The sequence below is a fragment of the Poecilia formosa genome, unplaced genomic scaffold (assembly GCF_000485575.1).
Source record: "Poecilia formosa unplaced genomic scaffold, Poecilia_formosa-5.1.2 Scaffold376, whole genome shotgun sequence".
In the NCBI taxonomy this organism is placed as follows: Eukaryota; Metazoa; Chordata; class Actinopteri; order Cyprinodontiformes; family Poeciliidae; genus Poecilia; species Poecilia formosa.
In genome coordinates, this window is record NW_006800315.1 from 6,632 (window position 1) to 18,396 (window position 11,765).

The 11,765-nt window shown below is 50.8% G+C and overlaps 1 protein-coding gene across 1 annotated transcript in view; it reads left to right on the forward strand.

The window, feature by feature from the left end:
• LOC103154210 (uncharacterized protein KIAA1109) overlaps positions 1–11,765 on the forward strand; it is a gene marked incomplete at its 5' end in the record, with an annotated part of 48,057 nt that overhangs the window by 6,355 nt on the left and 29,937 nt on the right. Inside the window, 19 exons of the mRNA XM_016662501.1 lie at positions 497–737; positions 1,503–2,012; positions 3,100–3,349; positions 3,419–3,556; positions 3,864–3,934; positions 4,020–4,193; positions 4,273–4,393; positions 4,462–4,599; positions 4,672–4,793; positions 5,788–5,990; positions 6,060–6,260; positions 6,328–6,539; positions 7,607–7,758; positions 8,211–8,361; positions 8,459–8,611; positions 8,697–8,937; positions 9,813–9,961; positions 10,398–10,629; positions 11,551–11,685. Coding sequence (XP_016517987.1) covers positions 497–737; positions 1,503–2,012; positions 3,100–3,349; positions 3,419–3,556; positions 3,864–3,934; positions 4,020–4,193; positions 4,273–4,393; positions 4,462–4,599; positions 4,672–4,793; positions 5,788–5,990; positions 6,060–6,260; positions 6,328–6,539; positions 7,607–7,758; positions 8,211–8,361; positions 8,459–8,611; positions 8,697–8,937; positions 9,813–9,961; positions 10,398–10,629; positions 11,551–11,685 — 3,594 coding nt within the window. The remainder of the gene's footprint in view (positions 1–496; positions 738–1,502; positions 2,013–3,099; positions 3,350–3,418; positions 3,557–3,863; positions 3,935–4,019; positions 4,194–4,272; positions 4,394–4,461; positions 4,600–4,671; positions 4,794–5,787; positions 5,991–6,059; positions 6,261–6,327; positions 6,540–7,606; positions 7,759–8,210; positions 8,362–8,458; positions 8,612–8,696; positions 8,938–9,812; positions 9,962–10,397; positions 10,630–11,550; positions 11,686–11,765) is intronic.

Sequence of the window (11,765 nt, forward strand, 5' to 3'; positions counted from 1 at the left end):
TGTCTCTCTCTGTGTCTCTCTGTGTCTCTGTGTCTCTCTCTGTGTCTCTCTGTGTCTCTCTGTGTCTCTGTGTCTCTCTCTGTGTCTCTCTGTGTGTCTCTGTGTCTCTCTGTCTCTCTCTGTCTCTCTGTGTCTCTCTCTGTGTCTCTCTGTCTCTCTGTGTCTCTCTGTGTCTCTCTGTCTCTCTGTCTCTCTGTGTCTCTCTCTGTGTCTCTCTGTGTGTCTCTGTGTCTCTCTGTGTCTCTCTGTGTCTCTCTGTGTCTCTCTCTGTCTCTCTCTGTCTCTCTGTGTCTCTCTCTGTCTCTCTCTGTGTCTCTCTGTGTCTCTCTGTCTCTCTCTGTGTCTCTGTGTCTCTCTCTGTGTCTCTCTCTGTGTCTCTCTGTGTGTCTCTGTGTGTCTCTGTGTCTCTCTGTGTCTCTCTGTGTCTCTCTCTGTGTCTCTCTGTGTGTCCACTGCTGCTCCAGGCTCAGTTTCTGAGTTTCTCTGGTTTCCTCAGGTAAAATGGTTGGGGTGAAGCGGGACACGCACTCCCCCTGCCTGCCACCAGAGGTGCCAGAGAGGCGCAGCCAGCAGCACCTGAGCCTCCAGGTGCCCCAGCGCTCCCATAGCTCCGCCTCCTCCTCCGAGGAGAACAGCTCCTCCAGCGCTGCACTCCCCCTGCTGGCGGGAGAGAGAGACTCGTCGTCTCCGAGCGCCGAGGAACGCCGCTTCCCGCTCAGTGCCAGAACCCACGCCGAGTGAGTCCTACACACACACACACACACACACAGACTTTAATCCAGCTTTAACAGGGTTTTTACCAAATGTCAGATTACTATTTATGGTTTTCCGTCTCATGAATATTTTTCTGAATATTTTCCTAATCTGAACATTTTGTGTCGGACGTTTGGTTTCACTGTAGTTCACTCAGCATGATGCTGCCACCGCCGTACCGTGTTCCCAGGCGTTCAGATGTCCTCCTTTCTCCTCCAAAACCATTTGAGCTTCAGCTTCATCAGAGAGCATATTGGAATATTAAAAATAATCCCAAAACCAGACTGTTAATCCCAAATTAGCTGCCCTACATAAACCTGTCTCAATAAGTAATTAACTAATTAATGATGAATTAAAATGATCTTCATAAATCACATGATTAATATTTTGTTGCAGACACATTATAACTTCTTTATTGTCTTATATTTCCTTTTTATCTGTTTTAGTTATTTATTCTGGATATTTAAAATGTCTCCTCATTTCAGCGTGGCGTGTTCAGTATGAAATTAAACTCTCAAAACGACAATATTATCATTTATCCCTGTCATTTTTACAGTTCCTAACTTTGAGAGCAAACTGTAACTTTTCTCGTCTCCTCAGTGTCCCTGCGGTTGTCATGGTAACTCGTTTCCTGGAGGATAAATCCTTCCAGAAGTTATTTTGATGAGCGATAATGTCGTTTCTGGTTTATCCTGGGTTATCAGATTACAATCTGGTGTAATCTCTCCGTGTCCTGTGTGTCTCCGCAGCACGCTGGGCGACGTCCCCGAGGCGTCCCCCCTGTCCCCCGGCTCCCAGGACCGCGCCTCGGTGCGCTCGCCACTCTGCTCGCCGCTGCGCCGCCAGTCTTCGGTCCATTCGGGTCGGCTGGGCAGCACCAAGAGCCTGTCGGCCGCCGTGTTCGCCGACAAGCCGCCGGCTGCGCTGACCTCCGGCGGCGGCGGCGGCGGTGGAGGCGTCCAGTTCAGCAGCGAGGTCTCGCGCAGCGACGAGAACGTCCTGGACTCGCCCCGGCAGCGGCGCAGCTACGGCTCGTTCCCCTTCACGCCGTCGGCCGACTCCAGCACCTTCCACCAGTACCGCTCGGCCGACTCCAGCATGTCGGTGGCCGAGAGCGAGGCCTACTTCTCCGCCACCGAAGACTTCGAGCCGATCAGCAGCGCCGACGAGGGGCCCGGCACGTACCCGGGCCGCAAGAAGAAGAGGCGGCAGCAGATGCAGCAGCCGCAGCAGCCGCCGTACCGCATGGAGAGCTACAGGTGAGGTCAGAGGTCGCAGCAGGTCAGACAGACTAACTGTTCAGTCTGTCTGGATGAATGAATGATTTAACTCTGATTTAATGTTTAAAGCTGAGCAGCTTCTGACCGAACGCAGGCCGCCAGCAGATCTTTAATCAGATGCTTCCTGTCTGACTCTGTCAGCCAATCAGACGCTCAGCCTCTTCCGGCTGAGCAGCCAAACGCTTTCATGACAGACGGGACGAAGTTAATCTGCATTTCTGTACCACACAGTATAAAATCATGGCTGAAGGGTGAAAACGCATCACAGACCAGCTGCTATGGGCCAAACCGCTAACGGGTGAAAACGCAACGCATAGAACCAGGCCCGGCGGCGTTGGGGGGCTGTTGGGGGCATTGCCCATCCACAGAGTCAGCCGTGCCCCCTGGAAGCTGTTTGTTGTTTTTACCATAAAGTGGCCAACTCTCTTATTCCTATATCGGTTTGATACAATAGCAGCTTCCGCACTTCAAATATCTGTGTCCTCTGTCACTTTTTCTGCATCTAAAACATTTTAATCCATTATTAACACGTCGTAACGCATTTTTCTGAGCCGCCTTTAAACGCATCATGAGCGCCAAGACCTCGCTGGGTTTACACCTGTGCAGCAGCGAAGGAGACCTGCTGCTGGGCAGAGCTGCTCAGGTGTGTTAGAATCATGGCAGGGAACCAGCAAAACGCAAAGAATTTTTCACAGTTTTTCCCCCTAACCCCACCTGAAAGGTGACTAGCTAACATTAGCCAACAGGTGACTAGCTCATGCTAGCCAACAGGTGTCTAGCTCATGCTAGCCAACAGGTGTCTAGCTCATCCTAGCCAACAGGTGTCTAGCTAATAACCGTAAGAAATAATATTATTGCTACATAGATTGATTCAACCCCCCCTCTGGAGTCGGGGCTGCAAAGGTAGAAATGAACAAAAGGTCATCAAATGTTTGCAAACTTTGCTGAAAACACAAACGAACTGAGCTAAAAATGTACAAATGGTCTGAAAACACAAACCAGCAGGAAAACGTGGCTGCAGCCAGTCTGCGGCTCGTTTCACGGTTTGTTGACCTCTGACCCCCAGCCGCAGCTCCATCTACCACAGCGTGGAGGGGCCTCTGACCTACGTCCTGAACGGGGAGCTGATCACGGAGCCCCGCCCCCCGCCGCCGCCCCAGCCGCTGGCCGCCCACCCGTCCCAGGCCTCCTTCGTGTCGGCGCTGGCCATGGAGGAGGAGAGTTCTGTGGAGGCGGAGAAGACGGCCGAGCCCGGCCCGGTGACCCGGCAGCCTCACGTCATGGCCTGCTACCAGAACTACCTGGCCCACTACCAGGTACCCCCCGCCCTGCCCGGCCCGCCCCGTTCTTCTTCTGGGCTCTGAATGACGCGGCTCTCTCTGCAGGTGTCCAACTGGTCCGTCAAGCAGCCGACCAACAAGAGAACCTCCAAGTCGTCTCTGCACCGGCCGCTGGACCTGGACACGCCCACCAGCGAGGAAAGCTCCGCCTCCTTCGACCAGCTGGCCGTGCCCGGCTTCAAGGTCCGACTTCCTCTGCTCTGGACGGGTTCCTGCTGTTCACTGGGTCGGAACCAGCCTGGTCTGCTCTGGTTCTGTTGCTCTGACTGCACATGCTTTTTTAAAAAGTTCTGCTACTTCCTGGTCCAAAATCATCTCTGCTCCAGGATGCCTGGTTCTGATGGTTCTGCAGACCCCTGCTAGCGACCCGTTTAGGCTGGGTCCGCAGCAGACACAGCAGGGACACTCAGAACCATCTGGAGGTTCTGGCTCTCTGTAGAACCTTCCTGCCTGGTTCTGGTTCTGGACTCAGCCGTGTTCTGTTCTGCAGGTGATCAAGCCGGGCCTGTCGGCCACCTCCCTGCTGGACCGCGGGCTCCAGCTGATGGGCGACAACAGCAGGTACAGGAAGTGGAGCAGCTGAACATGTGCAAACAGCAGCAGGATGATCAGACCCTGACCTCTGACCCCTGGTGTCGCCCCGCAGCACCCCGTACACGCCGCTGGATAAAAGAGCCATGGAGAACACGGACGAGGACACGACGACGGACGACTGGCTGCTGGAGCAGCCGCTGACTCAGACCAGAACCACGGCCATCGTGGAGGTGAAAGGCGCCGTCAACGTGGTTCTGACGCCGCTGGTGGCCGAGTCCCTGGACAGGTAGCGACCGGCTGACGGTCCGGTTCTGTTTGGACCGGAACCGGACCGATCACATGGTTTTCTGTTGCGTCTGTCTCAGATACATCGAGTCCATGGTCCACTTCGCCAGCATCCGGCACCCGGCGGCCATCTTGGACGACCTGCACGGCAAAGTGCTGAGCGAGGCGTATCAGATCAGCAAGTCCACGGTGGCCGAGTCGGTGCGTATCCGCCCGGTTCTACAGGTGAGCCGCTTACCTGCCGGGCGACTGACGCTGTGCGTCCACAGAGCCAGACGGCCAAGCCAGAGCAGAAGCTGTCCAAGCCGGACGCCCCCACGCTGACCTCCAGCGGACAGACAGAGCTGTCCGTCAAACCCGACAACGTCAAGATCAAGGGGCTCCAGGCCAACGTCTCCATCCCCAAGGTCTGACCTTTGACCCGGAAGGCAACGCGTCCAGGATGTGTTTGGTGACTGTGTGTACCTGTTTCTGTGCAGGTGAACCTTTGCCTCCTGCAGGCCTCCGTAGAGGAAGGCTCCCCGTCTGCTAAATGCATCCCACACGTGTCTCTGGTGGCGCTGTGCTTCGACCGGATCGCTACCCAGTTCAGGATGAACCGGTGAGCCGTCCGCATCCCACAGCTGCCCGCAGGTTGCCACGGCGACGCTTGGCCACCCGCAGGTTGCCACGGCGACGCTTGGCCACCCGCAGGTTGCCACGGCGACGCTTGGACACACGCAGGTTGTCACGGCGACGCTCATCACTGTAAAACCTGCCTAATATTAACATTAACATGCTAACCTCTCAGGGCTGATGTTTTTCAGATTTCACATGAGCTACTTAAATTTAGGATGACGGCCATCATTCAAGATGGCTGCCACTTTTTACTCTTATTGTGATGAAATATTCCTTGTTTTTATGACTTTATGTCTCATCAAATGTTTTCCACTTTGGTCTTCACATTTATACAACTTTCAAGTGATTAAATGTATCAGAATACAACAGTTGTTTTAATGTTAGCATTAGCTTCTGCTAATGTTTGTGTTTAGTGGCTTAGCTTTAGCTTCTTATCATATCCTTTTGTTTTGTTGTTTAATGTTAGTTCCTGGTAATGTTTTATGTAGCTAATGGTTTAGAATTAGCATCATTTTTTAAATGTATTTAGCAGTAGCTTCTGCTTATTTTTTCTTTAAATATTTAGCGTCAACTTGAACAAATCTTTTAAGTGGTTTGCGGTTTTGCGCTAGCTACTGCAAATTTTTTTGTGTTTGACTTTCTAGTGTTAGCATCTGCTAATTTGTTGTATGTGCCGAGAGGTTTAGCATTAGCTTCTGTTAACCTTAATGTGTCTGGTGGTTTAGCGTTAGCAGAGCTAAGAGTTTTGTTCAGTGAATGAATGGATAGTGAAGCTACTGTGGTGGCCATCTTGAAAACTGTAAAAATTATAATTAAATAGGATTTCTATGGGTCCAGTTATTTCTGATTTGATACCAAAAGCATTCATCTGTGATAAATTTGCTGCAAAAGTAAATTTTTCAAGATGGCGGGCATCTTGAACTCGTCAGTAGCTAAGCTAGCCTCCCAGTGGAACCAGTTGCCTCTGTTTCTGTCAGGGGGATTGTTGAGGAGACGCCGAACGCCACTGAACACGGCCGACCGTCCGTTATGTTGGAGAAGTACGCGTCGGCCACCAAGATGCAGCCGCAGTCGTCCGGGTCGCTGCGCTCCAACGCCGGCATCGAGAAGGGCAAAGAGATCGCCGCCAGGCTGAACGTCCACCGGATCCACAGCCAGCTGCGTGGACTGGACTCCACAGGTCGGTTCCACGGCCCGGCCCGGCCCCCCGCTGCGACCGCGCTCTCTGACCCCGCCCTGTCCTCTGCAGATGTGGGGACGTTTGCCATCACCGCCATCCCGTTCGAGAAGTCCAAGGTTCTGTTCGGCCTGGAGGACCTGGACGAGTTCTCCCTGGTGGACGAAACGGACGGCCAGGCGGCACCGAGCGACCCGACTCGCTCTGCCGCCTCGCTGGAGAAATGGGGCTGGATCATGTTCGAATGCGGCATCGAGAACCTCACTGTCAAAGGTAACACTGCCGCTCCCTGCAGCGCCCCCCGCAGGACGGGAGGCTCATGTCTCCGGTCTGCTTCCAGGCGGCCGTCAGTCCGGCGCCGTCCTGTACAACGCCTTCGGAGTCATGGGACACTCAGACGGCGGCGGGAAGACCGGGACCGGCAAGTCCAATGGCTCCACGGGATCCCAGACCGGAAGCGGCTACAGCACCGACGTTTCCGACGACAACCTGCCCAACGACATCATCAGCCCCAACTCTGACGCCAACGACAACTCGGACTCGGACGAGCAGGTCAGGACGACTCGTTCCTGCTCACCTGGTGGAGAATAACCTCATAAAAGACCAAATTTAATTGTGATTAATTCAGATCTGATTATTAATAAATACCAGTTTCTGGCAGAAATTATCAAATTCTGAATTTAAAGTTTCTTTTTATAACGGAAACATGAAAATTACGGATAATTTGGTTGAAATAAATGAATCAAACATCATAAAACTGGACTAGATTTGATAAATACTTTAATTACAGAAAATACTGAGCAGAATTAAAACTTTGTTCATAATAAAAACTACACTAATAAACCTGGGCATAAATAAATAAAACTATCCAGTTTCTAGAGGATCGCTATGGTAACAAAACAATATGAATATTATTTGAACTTTTATAAAGTAAACTTGCCAGCTCCTTCAAATCTTACATTTAAATGTTAAACATTTTTAAACATTTAAATTTATGCTGAAAGCATTAAATCAAATTCAGCAGCATCGATCATCTCAATAAATAAATGTTACATTTATGTATCTGTGTTAAGTTATCAGCATTTATGGCCCCTGAAGCCCTGAGGGCCCGATGGAGCCGCTGGCTTAGTTTGGATTAAACAGAAGTGCAAATAATTGATATTCATTTTAATTGTATTTTTTAACTAGTTGTTTAGACTAGTTGTGGGATTAGATGGTTTCACTGGTGATGTTTTCCATAATAAGCCAGCAATACTTTTATGTTTCCTGTCAACTTAACATCTTTTAATACAAAAACATGGCGGAGCGTCCGCCGGGCTGAGCGGGCTTACTGGGGGAAACTCTGCTTACTGTACAGGTAAAGTAACATGGTGACACTAAAGCATGTAACTGAGGAGTAGAACGGCCAAAATAAGTTCAACAAGTGTAAAAACACCGCTAGAAATACCAACAGTTAGCTTGTTCTAACAATAATAATACTGTTATTATTGGATACTTATCTGATTATAGTATTAATCTAAAGGTGCAGATATCATACATGTGAAACTAAAACAGTTGTTAACAGACATGGAGGCGTTTGAGTGGAATCCATTTTTACCTGAATGCTTCCCGCCATGCAGGATGAAGGCGTGGAGTCTGACGACCTGAAGAAAGATCTCCCCCTGATGCCGCCGCCGCCCGACTCCAGCAGCATGAAGCTAACCATCAGGGAGATCTGGTTCAGCTTCGCTGCTCCCACCAACGTCCGCTCAGCGTCCCAGACCATGTCCAGGTGGGACGCCTCGCCCCAGAAACACCCGACTGGGTCTGCAGCCCAACCTCCAGAATGACTGCTGATGCTAAGCTAAAGCAGGATCATTAAAATAACACCTCAAAAATCCAGAATTTTTAGCCTAGGCTAACCTTTGTTGCGACTTTCTCATTGTTTAGACTTTGTTCTCTGAATATCATGAGCTTATTGTCTTTAAATTACATCTTTCTGTTTTTAGTTTGACTTGGATTATTTGTTTCATAATATTCTCATAATTTATTTTCTTTACCTTGCCCTAATACTTCATTGCATTGTAAAAAAAACTGATTAGATTTAATAATGTAAGGAAACATAAATTTGCCAGATTCATAAATATCTTGCCATATTTCTTCTCTGTGGCGCCCCCTGGTGGCGGCGCTCTGAGGAGCCACCAACTGCCGTTTCTCAGGCTGTTTCTCCCGTTTTGTGTTCAGGCAGCTGAACCTGCTCAGCACCGCCACGCCGGCCATCGGCGCCTGGCTCGTCCCCATCGACCAGCTCAAGTCGTCGCTACGAAAACTGGACATGGAGGGAACGCTGCGCGTCTGCGCCGTCATGGGCTGCATCATGACGGAGGCTCTGGAGGTAACACGCCGAATCGGTTTAACGCCTGAATCCGGTTTCATTGTTGGAATCCGTTTCATTTACCGTGTTTCATTTGTTTTTTGTGTTTGTGCAACAGAAGAAGAGCATCCACATCCCGATCCGCAGCAAGTACAACCGGGTGACGAAGCGCGCCCACTACCTGCACGAGAACCCGTCCTGCATGCTGTGCAACATCCTGCACCGATACCTGCAGCAGGCCGACTACACCGTCATCGAGGAGGCCACCATGGTGAGGGGCAGGCTGGTTCCACTGGGAGCAGGCTTGGAGCTGGCTGGTCTCTCTGGTCTTACTGGTCTTACTGGTCTCTCCCCAGAACGACGGTGTTCCGGCCCTGGTGACGCTGAAGAAGGGTCTGGTGGCTCTGGCCCGGCAGTGGATGAAGTTCATCGTTGTGACTCAGGGCTTCAAGGCCATCGGACTGATGGGTCCCAGCCAGATCGCCAAGCCCAGGGAGGCCCAGCAGAACCAGCCCGACCCGGTCCTGGGCCTGGATAACGGCGCCGCGCTGCACAGCGACACCAGCGCCGACGGAGCGGAGTTTGAATTCGACGCAGGTGGGACCAAGTTAACGGGTCGACACCTGGAAGCACTGGGACCTATCCAGAACCACCGGTGGTTCCGGTCCGATCCAGAACCGCTGGTGGTTCCGGTCCGATCCAGAACCGCTGGTGGTTCCGGTCCGATCCAGAACCGCCGGTGGTTCCGGTCCCATTCACACCAGATTAAGACCTTCTAGTGTTTTTCCCTGCAGTGTTGCTTTGATTCTTTCATGTTTGAGAAATCCTTTAGTCTCTATGGCAACCAGTCACCTGTGCTGAATGCCTGGGTGGACCAAGCCCCGCCTCTGAGGCGCAGCTCCTCCCCCTCTCAGCTCCTTCAGACTAGCCAGCAGCAATTGGCAAACAGCTGATGGAACGGTTGATCTCATCATAGGAGCTGCTGCTCAGAGCAACGCTGGTAAAAACGTTAAAGGGTTAATAGAGGAGCCATGTTGGGACAATTTCCTGGAGGTGGAGCTTCAGGAAGAGCAGGAGCTTCTTAAAGTCACAGAGGAACAACTTCAAGGCGTTAATTCAGAAATAACTTTTCTTTGAAGTCATATTTGATATTTACAGCATTTTTATAACAACTGAAGGTAGTTCTAGAACATTTTATAGATTGTTCTATAAAATGGCTCTGAGCCTAGAAAACATGACACTGCCCCTTTAAACGACTGTATTCAGAAAAAGGTTTCCATTTCAGCACCTTCTCAGTCTGGCAGAGTCTGGAAATGACGCGTTTAGTTTCTGTTTCCAGAACTAAAGCTATAAATGCAGATATAAAGCCAGGGTCTGCTGGTTCTGATCATGTGAAGCTGCTTCGTTGATGATGATGTGCGGAGAGGAATCGGTTCCTTCTGGGACTTTGATCGGATCTCCTTCTGTTGAAGCCACAGTGAGTGAACACACCATGCTGCTGGAAGGAGCCTGCAGTCGCCCCCCACCCAAAGAGACCAGCACCGGCCCGGTCAGCGGTGTCGAGATCATGAGGAAGCTCTCCAAGTCCCACACGCACAACGAGTCCGCCCACAGGATAAAGGTAAGCCAGCGCTAACTCAGAGCTAGCTGCTATCATTAGCTCTGCTAAGCCGCCCTACCAGCTAGTGCTAAAATGTGACATGTGCTACAGCACAGTATATCGCCACCAATAGGATCAAATTGTTATTGCACCCCTGGCTTTGACTCGTAGCTTCAGGGAGAATTTATTTATGTGAAGCTAAGTGCCCTAAATATTCTGAAGGCATGTAGCCAAATATTGGCTCCAGTCCTGGTGGAGGCGTTTCCAGCTCTGTGCTTCGGCTCTGCAGGCGTTTCTCTCAGTGACTCCGTCCGTTCTCCCTCTGTGTCTCTCTGAGTGTCGTCTCTATCATCCTAAACTATTCTGCCTCTCCAGACAATTTGTCTGTCATGGCGATGAAACGCCCCTGGCGGCCATTGTAACCTTGCCCGGCGCTCTGCTCGTTTGTCACACCCAGGGTTCACATCCCTACCAGTCACTGAGCTACACCAGCGGCGACACGGCGGCCGACTCGCCGGCCCACGTGAGCCGCGGCGGCGGGCCGCCGGCCAGGGACAGCCCGCGCAAGGAGAGCCTGCTGAGCAACCTGACGGGCAGCTTCCGCAGCCTGCACAACCTGCTGGAGGGAACGCCGCAGCGCAGCGACATGGCCGCCGCCGCCACCAAGACCAGCTCCCTCACACGCACAGGTGAGCCAGAGGAATCCCAGCAAAACCAGTTCACCAGTAAAACCAGAGCAATCAACAATCGTTAGGAAGAAAAAAACTCCAGGTTTAATCTGGTGGGATTAGGGATGAATCATTAATTAATCATTCATTGATTGATCACTAACTGGATTATACAGAACGACACAGAGCAGAAACAAAGCCGAAACTGGACAATAAATAAAAACATTTAAAATAAAAATCATCCTAAATCTGTTCCACCTGGTTCAGACGAGGGAAAACAAACTCCTGTTAATCATTAATCAATATCTGATGTCCAGGTCAGTCCTACGCCGCGTTCAGACCAGGAGACGCTCTGAACCTTTACGGTATTTTTAGCTCTGCTACAAATGATCAAAAGTTCATTAAAATAATTGCTGTTGCTGCATTTTAGGACATAAATATTTATTTTCTTATTTAAGAAAAGAACTGAATCATTTGTTTGCATCTTTTAATATATTTCTAACATTGTATAGGAAAGGCCTGCAGCCTGTTTTATCTGATTAAATATCAGAATAATGAGTTATTAAATGGCCTCAGCCCTGTTATAGTGCAGATCTAACCTGGTGAAATGTGGGATTATAATCCACAGCTTCATGTCCTGCATGATCCAGAGTGAGATTATTCAGCTGGATCTCAGTTTGGTTCAGAATCACCTGAAACATTTCCACACAGTGAAAGATGAAGTTATTTTACATGAAATGACCTGAAAACTGAAATTCCTGAAATTAAAGTTCTGGATATTTTTGGTCCAGCAGTGACACCTGCTGGTCAGGTTTATGTTGCCCACCTTCCTGTTTGTGAATGAGTTCATGATGTTCAGAGCAGATGGGTTTTAATGACCCGGAACATAAACAGATTTTAACCTGTTTGTGTCTCCTGGTTCCGACCCGGCCCGTCCTGCAGGGACGGACATGCTGACCGAACATCCGCTGCTGTCCGAGCCGTCCTCCGTCAGCTTCTACAACTGGATGTCCAACGCCGTGGGGAACCGGGCCGGCGCCACGTCCCACGACTCCCCGCTCAGCCGCTCCCAGCCAGGTGAGGCCCGCTGGGCTCCAGCTGCATGAACCTGCTGGGGGTCCGGACCTGGCCAGACTCCAGAACCAGCTCTCAGCTCT